The sequence below is a fragment of the Myxocyprinus asiaticus genome, chromosome 5, assembly GCF_019703515.2.
Source record: "Myxocyprinus asiaticus isolate MX2 ecotype Aquarium Trade chromosome 5, UBuf_Myxa_2, whole genome shotgun sequence".
Classification (NCBI taxonomy): Eukaryota; Metazoa; Chordata; class Actinopteri; order Cypriniformes; family Catostomidae; genus Myxocyprinus; species Myxocyprinus asiaticus.
The window spans coordinates 44,819,343-44,845,155 of record NC_059348.1 but is presented as its reverse complement, the minus strand read 5'-3'; the positions used below and the strand labels follow the sequence as shown (position 1 = coordinate 44,845,155).

The window sequence follows — 25,813 nt, the reverse complement described above, 5'->3', positions numbered from 1 at the left end:
TTCAAGCACTTTAAGCACTTCAGGGACCTTGTGTGAACTCTGTAAACAGTGTATAAAAAAGGTGCAGTAGGGGTAAAATCAAGCGATAGAGAGACTGATGTTTGACGGGTCATTTAATTTATGATCGCATGGACCGAAAACAGTGTTACCAATTTGGAAACATCAAGTTGTGTCTCCACATGATTCGTCATTTTGGTTTGTGATCTACATCAAAATTCAATATTACGTCCCATCCCTACCCATTCTGACTGAGAAGTGTTCAGTCTTGGCATGTTTCATAATAAACATGCTGGTTATCTTTTGTGTAGGAAAGGCCTCCCTTTATTCCTGAGGGTGCAGCGCTCCGTAAGAAGGCAATGGAGACAGATGCTCCCAAACGCAAACTGGAGAAAGACCTGGAGATGGAGCTGGGAGATGATTACACACTGAACCTGCAGAGTATGAAACACACTTACACATATATGTACATACATACATATGCATGCTGCAGGCATGGCTAAAAGAATGTCTGTCTGTGTGTGTGCTTAGAATACTGGGATTTGATGAATCCTGATGAGAAGCAGGATAGGATTCCTGAGATTTGGGAGGGACACAATATTGCTGACTATATCGACCCAGAGATCATGAAGGTTTGAAACCCAATCAGACATCATGATGTCAGACTTTGGCATAATATAACCTCTAATTTAATTCAGAGGATATGTTCTGAATTTCTCTGTCTTTTTCTCACTATCAGAGGCTGGTGGATTTGGAACATGAAGAGGAACTGCGTGAGCAGGCTGGAGAGTATGACTCTGAGGAAGAAAGTGAGGATGAGGAGATGAAGGAAATCCGGCAGCTGGCCAGTCAGATTAGAGAAAAACGAAAACTGAAGATTCTCGAGTCCAAAGAGAAAGACATTCATGGACCCAGGATGCCCCGCACAGCCAAGAAGGTCTGCCTCTTTTTCCACAATGTTATTTAATTGCGATAAAATGAAATTACAGCGAATAGGATTATATTTATTGTTATTCCTGCCATCACTCACATATCTAAGATATGATGTGTAATAATAAGCTGTATTTATTCAAATATGGAAGATTTGTTGTTCAACTAACAGCCCTTTAGGTATAGATCACATACTTAATGGTGCACCAGCTCCACATAGAACAAATTACATGGCCAAAAATAGCTTTGGAGACTAGCAAGTATGTCATTATAAAGTTGTTTTAAAAAAGTACTGAGTGCACTTTTAAAAATACAAAATGTTCATTAGTTAACTGGTTTATAGATGTGTTGATTTGATGGCTATGTGTGTGCAGGTGGAACGAGCAACTCTTGAGAAGGAGATGGGTGTTCTAGGTTTGGACATGACCGATAAAGATGACGTAAGATCATTTCACAAACTTCATGCTTTCCCATTCTCTGGTTGGTTGGTTTTGTAAGCTATTTGTTCATAGTGGGGACTTGTGTTCTCTAAGCATGTTTGTGTTCACATTTTGTCCCTGTAGAGTCATTATGCACAGAGATCTCGCTCTCTGGTGCGAAAGAGAAAGAGGGAAGTGTCAGCACCACCGACATCACGCACTCGCAGTCAGAGTGCCTCAAGGCCACCACGTGACCAATCAGGAGTCAGAGATGATAAGGTACCACCCACGTCACCTTTAGCATTGTCTGCTTTAACCAATCAAAAAATCAAAAACACTCATGGCAGTTCTGAAATAACCCACATTAACGTTCAAGACATAAATGAAATAAAGGTGTCTAATCATATAGCAGGTTATAGAGAGAGACCTTTCACATGGTCTTCAAAGAAACATGTTCATCAGACCGTCTTTCTCCTTATTTTTCCCCCAGATGTTGAAGAAGGTGAAGACCATGATGAAGAGCTCACAGAAGAATATGAACAGACAGGGCTGTAAGGGTGAATCTGACCGCCATGTGTTTGATCTCAAACCTAAACATCTCTTTTCTGGAAAGAGGAAATCTGGTACCAACAGCCGCAGATAAACGAAGCCTTGTTCCCTTGTTCTTTCTGATTTACTCGTACCTCTCTTTATGCTATGATTAATAAATGCTATATTCTGTACTCATTCTTACTGATATGAAATGTTAGTAGTCTAATTATTCCAAGTGTCTGATATCATGCAGAATGTGCCATATAGATCATGTGCAGGATCATGATGTTGAACGCTACATTGTTTTTAAAAAACTGAACTGAGATCAGAAAGATTTAGAGTTGAGAAGAAGTGGAGTTGTTTTGCAAATGAGGCTGAGATGTGCAGTGGAAGTCCAATAAACCACCACCCAAAAAAATTGAACCTGAGTCTCCTGAAGTTCAATTAAATCTCTCTTGGAATGTTTGTCCAGAACTTAACCAGATTTTATTTTTGAACATCTCCAATTCATTTAAGCAATATCGCTTGAGCAAAGTGCTTTTATATTGTACAACGGCACAATTGCGCATGTGAATGCCTATATGCAACTGTTCTATTAAGAAGTTGATATTGAGTTACTGACATTTCGGATACTTAATGCTCAATTATTCTGGTGAAACCTGTGCTGCAGGTGACCATAATAAAAGACTGATCAGTGTACTTCTCACAAGCGTCCAAAAAAAAAAGCATGATAAAGGAGCATGAGTTCTGGTAACTGGCCCATTCAAGAATGTTGACAGTAATTTTACAATCAGCATAATTTTATTATGCTTTTTATTTTGGTGCAAAACTGTTTAAAGGAATGTCAGCTTACGTCATCCTTCTTATGAGCGTGCATCAGAGATGTACAGAAGTGAACATTTGAAGTTAAAAAGTATTATATCACATAATGTAAGTATTGTTTTGTTTCTCAAAATAATCAATAATTTGCGTTCAGAAGAACTTTATTTGTCGACTGGAGTTGTGTGGATTATTTTGAAGCACCCTAAATGTGCGTTTTGGACCGTCAAAAAATGGAGGACATTCACTTGCATTGTTTAAAGGAGGAGGCCTGAAATGCAGTCCTAAAAGTCTTAAATTCTGTTTTGATGAAGAAAAAAACTCAAGATACATCTTGGATAGCCTGAGGGTGAGTAAATTATATGCACATTTTTTTTGGGTGAACTATTCCTTTAAGCAGCTAAAATAGTTTTATTTTAATTTAATTTAAATATATTAATGTTTAGTGTAATGTTTGGGAATGTTTGTCTGACATAGTTAAGTGTGAATTTAGTCGGTCACCAGAAAGAAAGCCAGTAATTTCAGGGGCATTTTCTCCGAATCTGTCTCGACTATGTTAATGCACACGAGGACTTTTATTTTGACACTGAGCAAAGCCCCCCGGAACCGACATCAGCCACCACTAGCAACAGTCTTAAAGCTTTGGACCTTTTCGAACCTAAAATCAACACAAGACAATATCACGTTACGAGCAACGACTTAAACAATTTCCGTAATCTTAACTGGCACTGAAACACTTGCCCGAGGGACCTGCCGGCGGCCCAAACGCAGAAGAAAGGATGGCGAATTACCGGACATTTCACACTCAGCTCGCGACCATCATGGAGACGCTGACACGCGCGGCGGTGGCGGAGATCTGCGAGCTAGTGGACGACGGTTACGCCGTTTTACACATCGAGATCTCGCGCCATCAGAAGGAGAACGAGGAGCTAAGACGGAAACTTCAGCTCATAGAGTCCATCGTTGCGGCGCGTGGCTACGGGGACGATAAAACGGCACCGCGAGACGGTCGTTGTGAAGGTAATGGTCGCGAAGCGCCCGCGAGCAGAAAAACGTCTGGAGGCGGAGAATCCACGAGCCGGAGCGCCGAGGCGGAGGTGGGGATGATCAGTTGTTTTGTTTTGATGGCGGTAAAATTATGTGTCAAAAATCTTTGGAGCTCACGTTTCTTTTGGTTGGTTTACAGTCCCGTGAGGATGTAGATCTTATCCATATGCAGATCAAAGAGGAAGGTCTCGAGCAGCCGCCTCTGGCTGGTGAGTCGCCTGTCAACAAAACTCTGTTTTGTTTTTTATTCAATTCAATAACCATGATACATTGTGTTTAAAAAAATTATAAACATTGAACATTATATAACAACATTTATGAGCCAAAAATTTTTAAACTCAGTTTTTCACAGTTCCTGACATTTAATCGTAGAAAACATTCCCTGTCTAGGTCAGTTAGGGTCACTATTTTATGAAATGTCAGAATAATAGTAGAGAGAATTATTTATTTCAGTTTTATTTCTTTCATCACATTTCCAGTGGGTCAGAAGTTTACATACACTTTGTTAGTATTTGGTAACATTGACTTTTAATTGTTTAACTTGGGTCAAATATTTTGGGTAGCTTTCCACAAGCTTCTTACAAGAAGTTGCTGGAATTTTGGCCCATTCCTCCAGACAGAACTGGTGTAACTGAGTCAGCTTTGTTGGCCTCCTAGCTCACACATGCTTTTTCAGTTCTGCCCACAAAATCTTTATCGGATTGAGGTCAGGGCTTTGTGATGGCCACTCCAATACCTTGACTTTGTTGTCCTTAAGCCATTTTGCCACAACTTTGGGGGTATGCTTGGGGTCTTTGTCCATTTGGAAGACCCATTTGTGACGAGCTTTAACTTCCTGCCTGATGTCTTGAGGTGTTGCTTCAATCTATCCATATAATTTTCCTTCCTCATGATGCCATCTATTTTGTGAAGTGCACCAGTCCCTCCTGAAGCAAAGCACCCCCACAACATGATGGTGCCACCCCCATGCTTCACGGTTGGGATGGTGTTCTTCGGCTTACAAGCCTCACCCTTTTTACTCCAAACATAACGATGGTCGTTATGGCCAAACAGTTAAATTTGTTTCATTAGTCCAGAGGACATTTCTCCAGAAAGTAAGATCTTTGACCCCATGTGCACTTGAACTTTAGTCTGGGTTTTTTATGGCAGTTTTGGAGCAGTGGCTTCTTCCTTGCTGAGCAGCCTTTCAGGTTATGTCGATATAGGACTCATTTAAAACTTTTTGGAACTATCAGACAACGCTTTTATACAGAGACTTGTTTAATAGATATTTTAAACAAAGTACCATCTGAACAGATTTTACAGTTTTTATCTTATATAAATTTTAATTGTCTGAAACTTTGTTTGCTATGTGAATAGCCTGGTTGCTGACATGGCGTTAAAACTAACTAAATAAATATCGGACTCGTTTTACTGTGGATATAGATACTTGTCTACCTGTTTCCTCCAGCATCTTCACAAGGTCCTTTGCTGTTGTTCTGGGATTGATTTGCACTTTTCATACCAAACTACGTTCATCTCTAGGAGACAGAATGCGTCACCTTCCTGAGCGTTATGATGGCTGCGTGGTCCCATGGTGTTTATACTTGCATACTATTGTTTGTACAGCTGAACGTGGTACCTTCAGGTGTTTAGAAATTGCTCCCAAGGATGAACCAGAATTGTGGAGGTCCATAATTGTTTTTTTCTGAGGTCTTGGCTGATTTCTTTTGATTTTCCCATGATGTCAAGCAAAGAGGCACTGAGTTTGAAGATAGGCCTTAAAATACATCCACAGGTACACCTCCAGTTCAGTACACCTCCTATCAGAAGCGAATTGGCTAATTGACTAAAGGCTTGACATCATTTTCTGGAATTTTACAAGCTGTTTAACAGCACAGTTAACTTAGTGTATGTAAACTTCTGACCCACTGGAATTGTGATATTAAATTAAAAGTGAAACAATCTGTCTGTAAACAATTGTTGGAAAAATTACTCATGTGATGCACAAAGTAGATGTCCTAAACGACTTGCCAAAACTATAATTTGCTAATATGAAATCTGTGGAGTGGTTAAAAAGTTAGTTTTAATGACTTCAACCTAAGTGTATGTAAACTTCTGACTTCAACTGTATGTATGAAACTTCTTTAAAAAATAAAATAAAGTCCCAGGGAGAGGTAATGATAAAGACAAAAACAAAATAAAGGTTCAAAAATTATATGTATATAATTCATATACTTTGTAAAGTTCACTACTAACTGTCATTCCTGTTATATTCTGATATTCCTATATTTTTTTTTTTTTCTAAATTAATATTAATGTTTTGTAATTTAAGGAAGCATTTCTTTAAAATGATATACCAGACTTTCAAAAGCATGGTCTGGTCAAGCTCAGGCACATAATATCATTATAACATGATTTTATTTACACAGTGGAAAGACAATTAGCGGGATGGAAATCAGTCATTTCTCAGTGAACATCTTCAACCAAAAATGAAAATTCTCATCATTTATTCACCCGTATGCTATCCCAGATGTGTACAGTGTTGTGAAAGTATTTGCCCCATCCTGATTTATTCTTTTTTTGTGTATATCTCATACTAAATTGTTAAAAAAATTCTAACAAAATCTAACATAAAACTAAGGCAATCTGAGTAAATGCAAAATAGAGTTTTTAAATGATAAAATTAGTTACCAACATCATTTTCACACCTAGTTCGTTTGAGCGCTCTCTGAACGGTATAACGTGTTTATGTGAACAACCCAAGTGGTTTCAGACCCCCCTAAAAGGACCCAAAAGTGTTTGTGGGTCGTTTTGTGGTTTGATTGATTTATACGATGTGAAAGCGAAGAGGTACCAGTCCGCTTTGCATTTTATTACATAAGTATATCTACAGAGGTTCGTGCCAAACTCCCACGAACATACAAGTGAGGATTTTTATAGTTTCACTTTCATTTTATTTGCACAATGGCAAATGTTCTTGGCTCATACACACAAGAGATGACGCTTGCTTGCTCCATTACTCTCGAGATGATGGATAAAGAAACGTATTTTCAAATGCACATAGAATTTCAAATGTTTTCCTTCATGCAAAATAAGGGCTTGTAGGTTTTATCAGAGAGCCTTAACATGAGAGAGTGAAGAATTTAGGACAGAAATACAGTATACATTATTACTATTGCATAATGTAATATAATTTGGTGGTGTTGCCTGGGTTTCATAAATGATATAACATATAAAATGTTACTTTTTATGTAATTATATCCCTGTGCAATAATTTATGAAAAATTTAATATTTTTTTAAAGCCTTAAAAGTAATCATATAGCCCCATTTTATTATGATTTCAAATTAAATATCAATAAATTACTAAAGGTGTAAGTCTATCTGTCATAAGCATACATACACCTTAAAAAGTGTGACAATTTGTATGACAATTGCATATCATAATAATCGCAATTATTTATGAAAAATTGTAAGCCAAATTTGATAATCGTGACAGCCCTAGCTGCAATGGGGTCTGAGTCCATAAGGAGCTGTGGTTTGAATAACAAGGGGTCTGAGACCACAGTTATGTGAAGAGGACCAAAAAAGAAACTGGGTCCTCTTAAGTCCACTTACACTGTGAACACCAAAAGCACTGAGGTCATTTGCTGCTGGTTCCCTTTCTGGTTCACTTTAACCGAACTGGGTTTGGTTCACTTAAAACGTACTATATGTGAAAGCACCCTAAATCCCGAAATCTATGTAACTGCATTCATAATGGGGTTCAGCTGGACTAGATACACCCAGGCCTGATTACTGCCAGCCCTGTTCAATCAAAATAACATCTAATTAGAACTTTTTCAACAGCATGAAGTTGGCTAAAAGGTCTCACATGCCTAGGTCGAAAGAAATTCCAGAAATTATGAGGAAAAAGGTGATTGAAATACATCAGTCTGCGAAGGGTTACGAAGCTATTTCAAAGGCTCTGGGACTCCAAAGAACCACATTGAGGGCCATTATCTCCAAATGGAGAAAACTTTGCACAGTAGTGAACCTTCCCAATAGTGGCCGACCTTCCAAAATTCCTCCAAGAGCACAGCGATGACTCATCCAGAAAGTCACAAAAAAGCCAAGGACAACATCCAAGGAACTGCAGGCCTCTCTCGTATCAATAAAGGTCACTGTTCATGATTCCACTATCAGAAAACCATTGTCTTCTCGAAAAGATTGTCTGATCACTGACAATGATGAAACAGCCTACAGAGAGGAGGTGCACACTCTGACACACTGGTGTCAGGAGCACAACCTCTCCCTCAACATCAGTAAGACAAAGGATCTTGTGGTGGACTTCAGAAGAAAAGACAGAGAACACAGTCCCATCACCATCAATGGAGCACCAGTGGAGAGAGTCAGCAGCTTCAAGTTCCTGGGTGTCCACATCACTGAGGAACTCACATGGTCCGTCCACACTGAAGTCGTTGTGAAGAAGGCTCATCAGCGCCTCTTCTTCCTGAGACGGCTGAGGAAGTTTGGAATGAACCGCCACGTCCTCACACGGTTCTACACCTGCACTGTTGAGAACATCCTGACTGGCTGTATCTCCGCCTGGTACGGCAATAGCACCGCCCACAACCGCAAAGCACTGCAAAGGGTGGTGCGAACTGCCAGACACATCATCGGAGGTGAGCTTCCCTCCCTCCAGGACATATATACCAGGCGGTGTGTGAAAAAAGCTCGGAGGATCATCAGAGACTCCAGCCACCCGAGCCATGGGCTGTTCTCACTGCTACCATCAGGCAGGCGGTATCGCAGCATCACGACCCGCACCAGCCGACTCCATGACAGCTTCTTGCCCCAAGCAATCAGACTTTTGAACCCTTGATCTCCCACGATCAAAATACATCAGCACTGCACTTTATTACTCTTATATCTCACACCGGACTGTCATAAATATTATTATATTGTATTCTCTCTTAACAACACACTGGCAACTGACTATCAACCGACAGCCTGAATGTCAATACAGTACAATACAACCAACTGTATATTTTATATATACTATATATACTTTTTTATTGTATAATGTGTATTCTATATTGTGTGTATTGTATACTGTACAGTGTATGTTATTATTTGTATATTGTGTTATGTGTAATTGTGTATATTAGACTTTAAATTGTGTTGTGTTAATCTGATGTTTATTGTAAATTAGTATATGTCTCATCATTGTCACGACTACTATGTTGATCGGAACTGCACCCAAGAATTTCACACACTATTGCACTTGTGTATATGGTTGTGTGACAAAAGTGATTTGATTTGATTTGGGAAAAACACTGGTCAAAAATGCCATCCATGGAAGAGTGGCGAGGCGAAAACCACTGCTAACCCAGAAGAACATTAAGACTCGTCTGAATTTTGCCAAAACACACCTTGATGATCCTCAAAGCTTTTGGGAGAATGTTCTGTGGACTGATGAGTCAAAATTGGAGCTGTTTGGAAGACGGGTCCCGTTACATCTGGCGTAAATCAAACACAGAATTTCACAAAAAGAACATTTTACCTACGGTCAAGCATGGTGGTGGTAGTGTGATTGTGTGGGGATGCTTTGCTGCTTCACAGCCAGGACGACTTGCAATAATTGAGGGAATCATTAATTCTGCTCTCTGTCTGAAAATCCTAAAGGGGAACGTCCGGTCATCAGTACGTGAGTTTAAAATCAAGCGCAGTTGGATTATGCAGCAAGACAATGATCCAAAGCATAGGAGTAAGTCCATCTCTGAATGGCTCAAAAGAAGCTAAATTAACGTTTTGAAGTGGCCTAGTCAAAGTCTTAATTTGAACCCGATTGAGATCCTGTGGCAGGACCTTAAATGGGCAGTTCATGCTCGAAAACCCTCCAGTGTGGCAGAACTAAAGCATTTCTGCAAAGAAGAGTGGGCCAAAATTCCACCACAGCGTTGTGAAAGACTGATCTCCAGTTATCGAAAGTTTTTGGTTGAAGTTATTGCTGCTAAATGTGGCACAACCAGCTATTAAGTTTAAGGGGGCAGTTAGTTTTTCTCATGGGTGATATATCTCGTTTTAAGATCTAAATCAATTTAGTATGAAAAATACACACTAATGGAAGAAATCAATTCACAGAACTGTGTGACTTTCTTCTGCAGCTCTGTAGCTCCATACAATATGTGTGAAAGGTGACCAGGGGCCGTATGTATAAAGCTGCTTAGAGTAAAATTTTAGTCTTAAGTGTGTTGAAATTCTAAGAATTACATAATTTTACTCTTATAACTTTATGAATTAAGAATAAGTGATTCATAAAGGTTTATAAGTGTTGGGACTTGGTCTCAGCTCCTTGTTTAATAGTGCTGGAGAGGTATCCTAACCTAGTTAGGAGTAGCACAATGACTGTATTCCATGGAGACAACAAATTCTAAATATCACTAAAATTATAAAAATCAATGATGAAAATAATCAACAATTAATTCAATTATGATTTGAATATCTTTGCACTAGCACTGCAACCACCATCAGTGATGCCATTTCATGAAAACCTGTTTCTATGGAAGGGGGAGGATAATTTGAAAAATGGTACAAAGTTGCATCTCAAAAGAGCCCAACCCAAACACTATATAAAATGTTTAATAAGCTCATAGTTTCGTGTGGGGTGTCGGATGCTTTGACAGATTTCTGAGAGCTTGAGTGATGTTTAACCCCAGCTCATAATTTACATTTTACTGATTTATTCGTATTTGTAAATATTCTGAATTCAAAATCATGCAAGTTTCAATTGCCATTTTGCAAAACAACTTGTCCAAAATAGCAAGCAAGTCATTATTACTTCAAATAGGCAAAAAATAAAAATAAATAAATAATAAAATAGGCTTACTTCATGGAGTGAAGTAACCAAACGGAGCGCTACAATAAAATATTGCTGGTATGTTGAACGTCAAATTTATCACTAAATTGAACTGTGTTTAACGGAAATCTTAATGTAACTGTAATGGAATTTTAACAGTTTGGTTTATCATTTAATTTTGTAATTTATATTGTCCTATTTATATTTCTTTATATTTCTTCTATTTATACTTGTATTTATATTGCAAGATTTAGCATTTAGATTTTTTTGTATCCTTCAATTTGCACATTGAGGACAACATTCGGCAAGATGTGGAATAATGTTTTAAAATAAAGGAAATAAAATTTGGCTTTCTCATTTGATTATTCAAATAATGAATCAACCGAAAATAACCTATTATCGAAATATTGTTTTATAATGTGTTGTATTAAATCATGAGTGATATACTGATGTCATACCAGCTGGGACATATTACATTTGCAGACTCACTATTGGCTGATTCAGTGTTCAACGGCGGCCCTTTTTGGTTGACATCATTGTAGTCCTTATTTCTTAACACTTATGTGTCACCTCAGTCAGCACCTATGAATCAGTTTGCTGAAAGTTGCTTTTAGCATCTTTATAAAAAGCTCCCACTCTTACACAAGTCCTACTCTTTGCTAAGAATTTTTTGACACTCAAGTCAAAGCTTAAGACTATTCATAGGAGCATTTCTGAGAAGTTTTATGCTTAAGGCCCCAGAACTTTGAAGCTTCAAAAAGCACATAAATGCAGCTTAAACGTAATGTCTTCAAATGCGATATGATAGGTGTGGGTGAGAAAAAGATCAGTGTTTAAAGAGGCCCTATTATACTTTTTTGGGGGCTTTTACCTTTCCTTTAGTGTATAACACAGCTCTTTGTGCATGAAAAAGGTCTGCATAGTTACAAAGCACCAAGTCCACGCAAAAGGGAGTTATTCTCTCCCACTGAAAACACTGCTCAAGAACAACAAGAAACGGCTGGATTGTAGTCCAGCCATTTCTTCCTAAAGTATCTACGTCACTATGTAACACATTTGCATAATGCCGTTGGCCCGCCCGCCAGGATGAGTTGGGTTAGTGTTGTCGCCATGTCAAGAAGACACTGTTTTCTTCACTGCGAAAGCAAAACCTCTTTGTTTGGACTTCCAAAGGCAGAAGAATTTAAGTGGTTAGTGGTTAAAATCAGTGGTTAAAATAAATTTTTACCACTATTCCACAGCAGTACAACCAGTGCCAGATTTTCAAGTCGGTTACCCCTGAAAGATTGTGCAGTTCCCAATTTGTTGGGACAATCTGGCACTTGAGGATCACAGCCTGTAAGTATGCTTGATTATTTGTGGATTTATCCGCTACCGAGAGTTCATATGCATAGTTTTGTGTTGTAGCTATGGTGTACACCAAGTGCACAGCTGTAGGCCTCTGCTAACCTGCTAGCTAATGTTATTGTGTTGAAATAGTTTTGTTAATCAGCTGCGGGCCTACTTTTACGTACAATTGTGTAGAATTATGCAGATTGTTTGTCGTTCTTACAATCGTGAATAGTGATCAAGTGTGGAGATGGATTTATTTTTACAAACGGTCATTTTACGTCTGCAATCCACGGTAGTGCTCGGCTAACTTGTTCACTAACCAGGAGTAAGCCTCTGTTCTCCATTCAAAGCTCGGGCAAAACAAATTTGGCTACACCCATTCTAGCAAAAGATGACTAGTCTGGATGCACTACGTGTCTTTTACTTGAAGCTTTGTTTGGTTCACAAAACTCAACAGTGTACTTGTAAGTTGAAAAATAATGTATTTTTAGAACATTAAAGCATGTAAACCTATTCTAGTAGACCCCCAAAATAAAATTATGAACCTGTAAATTAGCATAATATGGGTTTTAAGTCCTTTTTTACTATAATTCTCCACTTTCCCTTTCACTTCCACATTCTTGTTTTGTTTTTTGGCGACTCGCATTCCTTGTGCGTGTCGTCAGCTACTGGTCGGGGCTGGTAAAAGGTAGAGATTTATAGTGAAAAAAAAAGTACTTTTTTGGGTGAACTATTCTTTAAAGGAATATAACAAAAGACAAAAAATGGCAACAAACACTCAAACCAAAGTTGTTAAATCAGTTCTAAAGTATTACATTTATATAACACTTTTCTAGGCACTCAAAGCGCTTTATATAGGGTGCTTCTCATTTCTTAATTTGTGCATCCTCATTTCCTCGCTCCTCCATCCTTCAGCCCGTGACATGGAAACTGATCAAAGTCTGCCATCATGAAGGACGTATCAATTCTCTAAATGCACCGTGGGGATCGAGGACAGAGGAAGCTTCCCGAGGACACTTGAGTGAGGAAGCTCAGGAGCATCCTATGCGGAAGACTTTTTGGTCGAAGCACCTGACGCAAGCATAATTTCTCCTCCTTCACATCTGACACAACAGTTTTAATTCATGTTTCACCTTTGCTGTTTAAATAAACCATAATTGTCACATACTTCAGCAGTGCATCTTGAATTATTTGTATTTATTATGAATATATAAAAAAAAATAAAAAGTTCAATAACAAAAGTCAAGCACGCCGAGGTACTGCAGTTGCACAAAAACGTGCTCTGAAGTCACGCTTGAGTGAGCAGGACATTTCATTTTATAAATCTGTATCGCTTCGATTCCTCTGTCCTCATTTCCATTCCTTCCATCCTTTCCTTGTTTCCTAATAGGGTGGAGCAAGGAAAGGAAGCAAGGAAAGGAAACAAGAATGCACAACTTTAGAAATAAGAAGCACCCATAGTGTTCGGGGGAATCTCCTCAACCACCACCAGTGTGAAGCATCCACCTGGATAATGCAACGGCAGCCATTGTACTCCAGAACGCTCACCACATATCAGCTATTGGTGGAGAGGAGAGTATAGTGATGCAGCCAATTCACACACATATATATAGATCAGTTGAAGTCAGAAGTTTACATACACTTAGGTTGAAGTCATTAAAACAAATTTTTTAAACACTCAACAGATTTAATATTAGCAAACTATAGTTTTGGCAAGTCATTTAGGACATCTACTAAAATTCCAGAAAAAGATGTCAAGCCTTTAGACAATTAACCAATTAGCTGTGGATGTATTTTAAGGCCTACCTTCAAACTCCGTGCCTCTTTGCTTGACATCATGGGAAAATCAAAAGAAATCAGCCAAGACCTCAGAAAAACAATCGTGGACCTCCACAAGTCTGGTTCATCCTTGGGAATAATTTTTAAATGCCTGAAGGTACCATGTTCATCTGTACAAACAATAGTACGCAAGTATAAACTCCATGGGACCACGCAGCCATCATACCGCTCAGGAAGGAGACTCATTCTGTCTCCTAGAGATGAACATAGTTTGGGGCAAAAAGTGCAAATCAATCCCAGAACAACAGCAAAGGACCTTGTGAAGATGCTGGAGGAAACCGGTAGACAAGTATCTATAGCCACAGTAAAATGAGTCCTATATCGACATAACCTGAAAGGCTGCTCAGCAAGGAAGAAGCCACTGCTCCAAAGCCACCATAAAAAAGTCAGACTACAGTTTGCAAGTGCACATGGGGACAAAGATCTTACTTTTTGGAGAAATGTCCTCTGGTCTGATGAAACAAAAATTGAACTGTTTGGCCATAATTACCATCGTTATGTTTGGAGGAAAAAGGGTGAGGCTTGCAAGCCGAAGACACCATCCCAACTGTGAAGCATGGGGGTTGCAGCATCATTTTGTTGGGGTGCTGTGCTGCAGGAGGGACTGGTGCAATTCACAAAATAGATGGCATCATGAGGAAGGAAAATTATGTGGATATATTAAAGCAACATCTCAAGACATCAGCCAGGAAGTTAAAGCTCGGTCGCAAATGGGTCTCTCAAATGGACAATGACCCCAAGCATACCTCCAGAGTTGTGGCAAAATGGCTTAAGGACAACAAAGTCAAGGTACTGGAGTGGCCATCACAAAGCCCTGATCTCAATCCGATAGAAAATTTGTGGGCAGAACTGAAAAAGCATGTGTGAGCTAGGAGGCCAACAAAGCTGACTCAGTGTACACCAGTTCTGTCTGGAGGAATGGGACAAAATTCCAGCAACTTATTGTGAGAAGCTTGTGGACGGCTACCCAAGTTAAACAATTTAAAGGCAATGCTACCAAATACTAACAACATGTTTGTAAACTTCTGACCCACTGGAAATGTGATGAAAGAAATAAGCTGAAATAAATCATTCTCTCTAATATTATTTTGACATTTTACATTCTTCAAATAAAGTAGTGATCCTAACTGACCTAAGACAGGGAATGTTTTCTATGATTAAATGTCAGGAATTGTGAAAAAATGAGTTTAAATGTATTTGACTAAGGTGTATGACAACTTCTGACTTCAACTGGAGATACATACACACATATATACACACACACACAGGCAGCCAAAAGTTTGGAATAATGTACAGATTTTGCTGTTTCGGAAGGAAATTGGTACTTTAATTCACCAAAGTGGCATTCAACTGATCACAAAGTATAGTCAGGACATTACTGATGTAAAAAACAGCACCATCACTATTTGAAAAAAGTAATTTGATCAAATCTAGACAGGCCCCATTTCCAGCAACCAACACTCCAACACCTTATCCTTGAGTAATCATGCTAAATTGCTAAATTGGTACTAGAAAATCACTTGCCATTATATCAAACACAGATGAAAGCTATTTGGTTCGTTAAACGAAGCTTAACATTGTCTTTGCGTTTGTTTTTGAGTTGCCACAGTATGCAATAGACTGGCATGTCTTAAGGTCAATATTAGGTCAAAAATGGGAAAAAAGAAACCGCTTTCTCTAGAAACTCGTCAGTCAATCATTGTTTTGAGGAATGAAGGCTATACCATGCTTGAAATTACCAAAACACTGAAGATTTCATACAAAGGTGTACACTACAGTCTTCAAAGACAAAGGACAACTGGCTCTAACAAGGACAGAAAGAGATGTGGAAGGCCAGATGTACAACTAAACAAGAGGATAAGTAGATAAAGAAACACAGACATTGGACAACAGATAACTGGAAAAGAGCGTTATGGATCTTAAGCTTTTGTGGGATCAGTTAGACTGTAAGGTGTGTGAGAAGTGCCCGACAAGACAGCCACATCTATGGCAAGTGCTACAGGAAGCGTGGGGTGAAATGTCACCTGAGTATCTGGACAAACTGACAGCTAGAATGCCAATGATCTCCAAAGCTGTCATTGCTGCACGTGGAGGATTTTTTTTATGAGAATTCTTTGAAGTAGCTGAAGAAGTTCTGAACATATATATATATATTTTATTTTTTTTTTTCAAATTGTAATAGTAATTTTTCACATTACTAATGTCCTGACTATACATTGTTATCAGTTGAATGCAGTACAGTATTCCAACCTTTTGGCCGTGTGTGTATGTATGTATGTGTGTATGTATGTGTGTGATATATATATATATATGGGATTATTAGGAAGCCATGATGGATAGAGGCCAATGGGCAAATTTGGACAGTAAAGATATTGTGATATCAATAGTTATGAAAACGAACTGTTGATTGATTACTGATGATTTCCATTTTTAAAATTTGTGAGATACTTTTTCATTTTTTTTCAGTAATTAACACAACTGTGGTCATAATGGGCTCTGGGGCTAAAGATTAAAAAATTTAAGAAGTAAAAGTTAACATTTACAGAATTGTAAATTATTACGGTTTCATTCAGAAAACATGAGAATAGTGATTATTTTAGACAGCCCTAGTTTTAACATAACCAAAACTGCATATAGCTTCATATATTATTTAAAAATATATATTTCTAAGCGTTCATCTTTCTTTAACTGCAGTGTGCATTCTTTCAAAATTAGTTTGTATTTGTTGTGTCTTTCTAGGGAGTTTTCAGATAATATTTTAAGAAATTGCTTGGGCTTTAGTACAATGACAATATAAAAGCCAATTATGACATTTTTCCAAACAAGTTGTCTTTATAAAAATCAGGCTTATTATTTTTCTCACACATTATAAATGGGTCTATATACACAACTGACTTTGTTTCATCAAGGGGGTCCCTTGCAAGGGAATCATCATGTTTGGGGGTCCATCAAAAAGTGTGAAAACCTCTTATGTATGATGAAGACGTGAAAATATACTGCATAGTAGGAATATCCTACCTGAACTTGAATATCCAGATAAGTGTGATGTAAAACATACTTTCTTTGTGTGTTTCTCAACAGATGATGACGATGTTGATGATGGTGAAAGTGTCTCTGTGGTAACTCATGACTCACCCAAACCAGATGTTGTTGAGCTCTCTGGGCAGGACTCTCACACACTCGCACATTCCCCTGTGCATGACACACTCTCTTATACACTCCCACACTCCCCTGACCATGACACACACTCTCACACACTTGCGTTTGCAGACTCGCACTCTGGTGCTGATGAGTCCCAACACTCCAGTATCGATTTGACGGGTTCCGATGATGCTTCCTTTTCTCTCGTGCACACTGCATCAGAGACTCGTCCCTCCCATCTCCATCGAGTGTTTCAGGAAGACTTTTGTGTGACAGGTGATCTGGACACAGTCTCTGACTGGGCCGCACATTCTGTCCGTAACACACTCACGCATTCACAAACCTCTCCACAGACGGTTGGTGGCTCAGATACCCTTGTATCCCATAATTCCCCTTTGTTTTCTGCACAGCGTCTGGTTGCTCTGGGTAACGTCTCAGGGTTGAGTCTCTATGGGCAGTTGGGTGCTCTAAGGGGAGTCGGAGCTGGCAAAAGACACTTCATCTGCTCAATATGTGGGAAGAGTTTCACCACATCGCAGAGTTTGGACACACACATGCGCATACACACTGGTGAACGGCCGTATCGCTGTGAGCAGTGCGGGAAACGTTTCACGCAGTCTGGCCACCTTACGGCTCACCAGACTGTCCACACTGGAGAGAGACCATACGAGTGCACTCGCTGCGGAAAACGATTTGCAGGGAAACAGTACCTACGCATTCACACCAAGAAACACCACCCTGACTTACACATGCTCTCGCGTATAGCAACACACACACCACAGGAAACACAACCCTAGAGTGCTCACATGTGCTCACAACACAAAGAATGCAGGATGCCAGTTTTGTTGTTTAAGATTTTTTTCTCTTATCCATCTGTATAGTTGTTGAGTGGAGGTGTCCTGCAATTTCCATCATATAGAAAAGTTTTGACAGACATGCAAGCAGATAGAAATCACTAGGTCGCTAATTTATTAAAAATGTGCACTATGGCAGAATCAATATGCCAATCCTGAGAGTAATTTTGCAGCGGTCAGGCCTGTATTCTAAAACATGTCATACAAAAACTAAAATGGTAAAAGCTCTGCAGAGACAAAACCTGTGTACATTATACACCCTGCAAGGAGACCATATGGAAGCCAACAAATGTACACTAGAACTTTAGTGTGAGAAGGAACTTGAGAAATTAGAGAAATTGAACTCAGGTGTGATAAATATCAGTCTGGAAAAGGTTATAAAGCCATTTCTAAAGCTTTGGGACTCCAGAGAACCACAGTGAGAGCCATTATCCACAAATGGCGAAAACATGGAACAGTGGTGAACCTTCCCAGGAGTGGCCGGCCGACCAAAATTACCCCAAGAGCGCCGTGATGACTCATCCAAGAGGTCACAAAAGACCCCACAACAACATCCAAAGAACTGCAGGCCTCACTTGCCTCAGTTAAGGTCAGTGTTCATGACTCCACCATAAGAAAGAGACTGGGCAAAAATGGCCTGCATGGCAGAGTTCCAAGACGAAAACCACTGCTGAGCAAAAAGAACATTAAGGCTCGTCTCATTTTTGCCAGAAAACATCTTGATGATCCCCAAGACTTTTGGGAAAATACTCTGTGGACTGACGAGACAAAAGTTGAACATTTTGGAAGGTGTGTGTCCCATTACATCTGGCGTAAAAGTAACACCGCATTTCAGAAAAAGAACATCATACCAACAGTAAAATATGGTGGTGGTAGTGTGATGGTCTGGGGCTGTTTTGCTGCTTCAGGACCTGGAAGACTTGCTGTGATAAATGGAACCATGAATTCTGCTGTCTACCAAAAAATCCTGAAGGAGAATACCCGGCCATCTGTTCGTGACCTCAAGCTGAAGCGAACTTGGGTTCTGCAGCAGGACAATGATCCAAAACACACCAGCAAGTCCACCTCTGAATGGCTGAAGAAAAACAAAATGAAGACTTTGGAGTGGCCTAGTCAAAGTCCTGACCTGAATCCTATTGAGATGCTGTGGCATGACCTTAAAAAGGCAGTTCATGCTCGAAAACCCTCCAATGTGGCTGAATTACAACAATTCTGCAAAGATGAGTGGGCCAAAATTCCTCCACAGCGCTGTAAAAGACTCATTGCAAGTTATCACAAATGCTTGATTGCAGTTGTTGCTGCTAAGGGTGGCCCAACCAGTTATTAGGTTTAGGGGGCAATCACTTTTTCACACAGGGCCAAGTAGGTTTGGATTTTGTTTTCCCTTAATAATAACAACCTTCATTTAAAAACTGCATTTTGTGTTTACTTGTGTTATCTTTGACTAATATTTAAACTTGTTTGATGATCTGAAACATTTAAGTGTGACAAACATGCAAAAAAATAAGAAATCAGGAAGGGGGCAAACACTTTTTCACACCACTGTATGTCTTTTTCATGCGCAGTGCGCACAGACATACAGCACGTGCGCAGAGCAGGCAGTCTAGCAAGAGATGGAGAATGTTTAAAAAAAAAAAAAGAAAAGGCTACTTTGAAAGAGTGCGCACTTTGCTGCAGCCCCTCTCATCCAGAATAATCACATAAGGACACTTAAAAACTGATGAGCAGTAACAAATATACTGAATGCATGATAGTCCTAACTGTAGAGAGCACCTTAATATGAAATACAGGGCATTTTTAGCCAATTTTAAAAGCCCGGCCAGACGCTTTTTTCAGGTCCAAAAAAGAGAAAATAAAGGACATATGGTCACCCTGTAACCTTTACATATCAGTAATGTAAGGATATTAGTGGCACATTTTTGCTCAACACAGTGATACAGGGGCTTCATGAGAGGGTGCACTTCTGACATCCTCTCGTGTGGCGCCCCCCTTGTCATTTTGTGCCCTAGGCAACCACCTATGTCACCTAAGCTACAGGCCGGCCCTGAATAGCAAAAAATAAAATAAAAAAAGAATGACATGTCAAGCAGTGTCCTGCAGTGTGATTTGCTATATCTACAAACATTTTTCCAATTTGTGTATAATTATCATATATGCAGTTTTATGGCCTCATAATGATTACATGTAATATTTGTAATTTTTTTAATTAACTTGTAAGATTATTTAACTGTAAAAAGATAGGAGGTAAATAAAAAATGGTGACCAGTCACTGCACCTAAAATATAGATGTTTCCCGTATATATACACATTCATATACATTTTAACCTAAAATCTTGAGGTTGGAGAAAAGAAAAAAAAGTTATTTTTCAACTACCCTAATACAGTTTAATCCATGCAATATTATACAAAAATCATAATCAAAAACAACTGTAAGGTTACAGTGTGTAAAGCCTGTTTCACTGGTTCAACATCACTGATTAACATGTTTTCTAAACAAATTTTTTTTTAATCTAAACAATTTGCATATCAATACCATTTTATGATTAACACATTCATTTGAAATTACACAAAACAAGCTCAAATATTTACATTTTTGATGTATATAATGGGTTAGAAAATACCATTTAGAGAAAGCAAAGGCCATTCAAAATGTAAAACCTGGTGTCACAATGCTGAAGCATGATTGTTCTGTGCATGTCTTCAGCTCACATTTCAGCACATTTGTATCACTAACACCATGAAGATTGTGCTTTAATTGTAGATTTTAGCCAGACTTACTCTCCACTGTCATCTTCTGAGGAAATCCAGCAGCAGGAATCACAAACACAGCAGCCAAAGGCAAAGTTACCACAATATATCTGAGACTTATCTAAATCAATACAATTACAGAACACATACATGAGAAATTTAGTACCCACTCCAATCATGTTTTAATGATGTAATGATGTTTAAATATTTACATACAAGAAATGGTAAGGTTCAATAATGATTCATAATACGAGTGTCAAATAATGACGATGTATTTTCAACATACAACAATCGTGAGAACACAGATGGCGAGATGCTGTGTCATTGAAACAAATTGTTTTACATATTGGTCAATGACGACTTCCATATGCATTGTTCTCCCTACACCACGATCATTATTAGATTCACCTGGTGAGATTTTACATAACTGATGCATGTGATAGTTATGTTACAGAAGTTCAGCTGTAGCAAATATGATTTACTGATAAAAAAAAAAACAAACAAAAAAAAGACTTAATATAACATGCTAACACTGTTACTGATTTATTGTGGCGCTATGAAAAATCTTAATTTAAAGAGGTGTAGAATATCTGTGTAATCTATGATTCTATGTTACACAGTTTCCCTTTTGAATCATAAAAAACCCAAAACTCAGGATATAGAGGCTGAGTGAATGTGGTGTGGACTGTGGATGAGGGTCATTGTGTCAGAGACGCTGCAGAAGGACAGAATTCCTGCACTGTGATCCAGATACACTCCTATTCTAGATGAGATAGAGACCTTGGAGAGTGTAATCTCTTTCTTACGGTGCCTGAATGAGTAAGAGTAGGAAGAGCAGTACAAACTCCAGGACTGATTATTACATCCAAACTTATCATGCCGTCCCTTCCTGCCGATGCTCTTGTATGCAACTGATATAGCTAGAAATCAACTGTACTCAACCTCCCAGTAACAGCGTCCACACACACTCTCTTTACACAGCACCTGATACCACTGATCAAATCTGTTTGGATGATCATAATACCTCTGATCTGTCTTAGTGTGAGTAAACACTGTTCCCCTCAGACAGACAAAGGCACTGATGTGCTGTTTCTGAATCCAGAGTGAACTGATGGAAATCTGAAGGAGATATAACGCATAGCATAGTAATCTGTATCTTAATCAGGAAATGTCAATCATTCATAAAGCAAATAAGATGGATCAATAGAATGTGATGGATGTTTTAAATCAATACAAGAAAAGAATACCACAAGACACAAATATAACAAGAAAACATTAATATTCTTCACTTTTCTCATCTGTAAACATGCCTTCAGTTGTGTTACGGAGGTAAACTATAGGTTTACTAGTTTTCATATATTTCTGAAGTTTTTTTTTTTTATGTTGTCTCTAAATGTATTTGTAGGTCTATTACAGACAGTGCAGTTGAGAAACATATTTTACATATTGTTTCATAAAATGATAATTTTTCATCAGTTTTGATTGTTTTGTTTTTGATACTGCCCTATAAGTTTTTAATCAGATAATGTAAATTGTTTCAGAATATTGAACAGAACAAGAATAGGTCTTTCAACTTCAAATAACCCACACATATTCACTGGACTAAATAAAGGTTTGTTTTTCTGAGTAAAATGTTTTTTTTTTTTTGTGTGTGGTTTTCTTTTTTTTTTTTTTTTTGTGAGGTTCTTTTTACCACTAAAGGTTTTACTAAGTATTAAAAGAATAAACAGCTGAGACTCTATATTCTAAGTATTACATAAAATACTGCTATATTTAAATAAAATATTTGACATCATCATCTGTCATGTTTCCCTATAGTGAATTCAATAAAACAAATCGAATAAATAGTTACATTTTTTAATGTTAGTTAATTGACCTCTAAGCATTTACAATCACTTTCAAACTTTTTCCTCTGTGCATGTAAGTGTATGCTCCTATATTTGAATAGTAACTTACATTGAAGGAACTGTTCCCTGGTCTCATATTCTGGGGCAGGAATGATCTGGATGCATCTCACTATGGATCCAACAGACATCTTGAGAGTAAAAATATTGAATTTACATCCATACGTATTTTAAAGGGATAGTTTGCCCAAAAATGAATTCTCTCATGATTTACTCACACTCCTGGCGTCCCAGATGTGTATGACTTTCTTTCTTCTGCAGAACACAAATGAAATGATTTTTTGAAGAATATTTCAGCTCTGTAGGTCCATAAAATGCAAGAGAATGGGTGCCAAAAAAATAAAAAATAAATAAAAATGCTTTAAAATACAAATAAAAGGGAACATAAATGTAATCCATATGACTCCAGTGGTTAAATCCATGTGTTCAGATACAATATGAAAGGTGTGGATGAGAAACAGATCAATATTTAAGTCATTTTTTGTCATAAATTCTCCTCCCTGCCCAGAAGAGGGCGATATGCATGATGAATGTGAATTACCAAAAACAGAAGGAAGAAAAAGGATCTGTTTCTCACCCACACCCATCATATCACTTCGGAAGATATGGATTTAACCACCAGAGTTATCTGGAGTACTTTTATCTTGCCTTTATGTGGATGTTGGAGTTTCAAAATTTTGGCACCCATTCACTTGCATTGTGAGGACCAACAGAGCTGAAATATACTTTTAAATATCTTCATTTGTGTTCAGCAGAAGAAAGAAAGTCATACACATCTGGGATGGCATAAGGGTGAGTAAATGATTAGAATTTGATTTTGTTTGATGCATGACTCATTTCTGAGAATAAATGAATGTTCAACACTTTACCTCTACCAAATATTTTTTTCTTGCTCTTCTTTACAGACATGCTCCAGTTTCTCTCGCAATTGAGAGACATCATTTATTACATCATCAAAAGAGAAGTGAGAACTGACAGTGATGTCTGAAGATCCAGGAGGAACACAGTAAGACTGGACATTCTACACATACGGAAAAAAAGGAAGAGTAATACTAAAGACACCAAAATTTTACTTGAAAACAAATATCACAGAGGTGAGAGTCTGAGTATTGGTGTCTATCTGTTTACTGGCATTATTCCAGTTATTTCCCCTGATCTTTGTCACCTGGAGGAATTGGATGTGATCCTCTGTGTGTGAAAGCTGCTCCAGCTCAGCGTCTCTCCTCCTCAGATCAGCAATCTCCTGCTCCAGTCGCTCCAAGAGTCCTTCAGCTCGACTCACTGCAGCCTTTTCCTGATGTCTGATCAGCTGTGTCACCTCAGAGCAGCTTCTCTCAATGAAGCGGATCAGCTCAGTAAAGATCCTCTCACTGTCCTCCACTGCTGACTGTGCAGAGCGCTGTTAGGACACACAGAGAGAGGACCATCAGCTCTTACTGGTACCTCACACAGCCTGTTACCCACAGTGGGGTTCAGTGGGACTGGAAATTGCTCCAGCACTGGGCTCCTCAATGACTGATTGGAGGAGAATCCTAACTGAGTGTGAAACAGCTCTTCCAGCAGCCAGCAGTTGTTCTTCTGCTCAAAACTCACCTTGTGAGACTCCACAGTCTCTCTCAGCTCCTGAAGCTCCTCCTCTCTCTCCTGGATTCTTTGCTCGAACTTTGTCTTGGTTTCCCCCAAATATCTCTAAGGTACAAGCCAATAACAGTAGTATTCTATGAAATGGAATGCCACAAAAAAAATTATGGCCGTGGTTATATGAATATAGATATCGTTGCACCCTCTCAAAGAGTGTCATTCCTTTGATCAAAGATATTATGAATTCAGTTATCAGAAACAGGACAGGCTGGTGAATATTTAAAATGGACTATATGAATACAGATTTGCATTTCCCACTCTGCCACTGTGTCTCTCATTCCTTTTATCATTGTTGTGAACCTCTGGGCTGGGGCGTTCCTCCCTCTTTTTGATGACCCAGCCCACATCTAATTGTATGTACCACTGTTCTTGTCTTTCTTACATCTATTTATCAATCTATAGATTTACACTGCAAAGTGGCACAGAAGCTGTGTTATGTGTTGATTCGTATGCACTGCTGACAGAAAAAAAGACATGCTGAGTGTCATGACAATTGCAAAGTAAATCTACGGTGTAAATGCAAATGTAGATATATCATTTTTCCTCTAATTTATTCATATAAATCTTAATGGTTTTGTACAATAAAGCATATCATTATTGTTGTTATTTCTATCCTTTTTTGTAGAAAAAGAAGTTTAAAGCATCAGCATCCCAGTCTCTGCTCTCACATACCAGTTTCTCAGTGCTTTCTGCTGCAGCTGAAACAGTTTTGTGGGTTTTGTGCTCATCCACCACACACAGGATACAAATACACTGCTTATCAGTACGACAGTACAATTCCAGCAGTCTATCATGTTTAAGGCAGATCATTTCCTGGAGTTGCCCAGTGGCATCAGTCATTTTGTAATGCTTTCTTGAGTGAAATTCTTCATGACGTTCAAAATGAGATAGTAAGATTCCAGACACACCAGATAGGACTTGATGGCTGTCTTTTTCTCCTCAGTACAGATGTCACACTCCACATCCCCAGATCCACTATAACAGTGATTATGACGAGAAGCTTGAAGTTTTCTCTTCCTCAGTTCTCCACCACTTCAGGCAGCATGGTGTTTTTACCTAAAACAGGTCTTGGAGTGAAGGTCTGTCTGCGCTGAGGGCAGACCTCCCTTCTGATCATCCTGTCATTTTACTGCATGCACACACAAATAGAGATTAACAGCAAATTGGTTTTGATTCCCTGATTTGTAAAGTTAAAGTTTCCTCATTCTTTGTTTGAGATACGTGCACTGCGCAACACGGGTGTGTCTTAAAGGGATAGTTTACTCACACTCGTGCCATCCCAGATGTGTATAACTTTCTTTCTTCAGCAGAAAACAAACAAAGATTTTTAGAAGAATATCTCAGCTCTGTTTTGTCCATAAAATGCAAGTGAATGGTGATCAGGTCTTTGTAGCTGCAAAAAATTACATAAAGGAAACATAAACGTAATCCATATGACTCCAGTGTTTAAATACATATCTTCAGAACCAATATAATAGGTGTGGGTGAGAAACAGAATAAGTCCTTTGTTTTACTATAACTCTACAGTTCTTTAAAACAGCCCTCCTATATGTGTTCATGAGGATTCTCTTTTTTTGGCGATTCGCATTCTTCGTGCATATGACCACCTACTGGGCAGGGAAGAGGGATAAAATAAAAATAAAATAATAAATAAATCATATTTGCACAACAGCCCAGTAGGTAGTGATATGCACGAAGAATGCAAAGTAGATTTATAATGGAAAAAGTACTTGTAAATAGTAAAATGTATCTGTTTCTCACCCACACCTATCACAATGCTTCTCAAGACA

The 25,813-nt window shown here is 38.5% G+C and overlaps 3 protein-coding genes and 1 long non-coding RNA gene across 5 annotated transcripts in view; 3 read left to right on the top strand and 1 right to left on the bottom strand.

Annotated features, from left to right (window-relative positions):
• The window catches only part of gtpbp4 (GTP binding protein 4), a 7,960-nt gene extending 5,660 nt beyond the window's left edge, over positions 1-2,300 (top strand). The window contains exons 11-16 of the mRNA XM_051698330.1: positions 309-438; positions 529-629; positions 737-934; positions 1,302-1,367; positions 1,491-1,625; positions 1,837-2,300. Coding sequence (XP_051554290.1) covers positions 309-438; positions 529-629; positions 737-934; positions 1,302-1,367; positions 1,491-1,625; positions 1,837-1,989 — 783 coding nt within the window. The 3' untranslated portion in view covers positions 1,990-2,300. The remainder of the gene's footprint in view (positions 1-308; positions 439-528; positions 630-736; positions 935-1,301; positions 1,368-1,490; positions 1,626-1,836) is intronic.
• Positions 2,301-3,295: 995 nt separating this feature from the next.
• Positions 3,296-18,089, top strand: LOC127440980 (zinc finger protein 205-like). The gene is made up of 3 exons (XM_051698077.1): positions 3,296-3,793; positions 3,883-3,952; positions 16,817-18,089. The coding sequence occupies exons 1-3, from the start codon at positions 3,476-3,478 to the stop codon at positions 17,671-17,673; spliced, it is 1,245 nt and encodes a 414-aa protein (XP_051554037.1). The 5' UTR covers positions 3,296-3,475; the 3' UTR covers positions 17,674-18,089.
• Positions 18,090-21,551: 3,462 nt separating this feature from the next.
• On the bottom strand, positions 21,552-25,299 carry LOC127440982 (tripartite motif-containing protein 29-like). Of its 2 annotated transcripts, XR_007897260.1 has the most exons (6): positions 24,696-25,299; positions 23,976-24,071; positions 23,548-23,781; positions 23,252-23,403; positions 22,435-22,494; positions 21,552-21,597 (listed from the first exon to the last, which is right to left on the bottom strand). XR_007897260.1 is itself a non-coding variant. In XM_051698078.1 (5 exons), the coding sequence occupies exons 1-4, from the start codon at positions 24,861-24,863 to the stop codon at positions 23,254-23,256; spliced, it is 648 nt and encodes a 215-aa protein (XP_051554038.1). In that variant the 5' UTR covers positions 24,864-25,298; the 3' UTR covers positions 22,134-22,513; positions 23,252-23,253. The 2 variants fall into 2 exon arrangements, 1 of the variants encoding a protein (XP_051554038.1); XM_051698078.1 differs by lacking the exon at positions 21,552-21,597 and having other exon boundaries at positions 22,134-22,513; positions 24,696-25,298.
• Positions 21,591-23,426, top strand: LOC127440985 (uncharacterized). The gene is made up of 3 exons (XR_007897261.1): positions 21,591-22,090; positions 22,427-22,520; positions 23,288-23,426. It is a non-coding gene; the product is annotated as an uncharacterized LOC127440985 (long non-coding RNA).
• Positions 25,300-25,813: the final 514 nt, after the last annotated feature.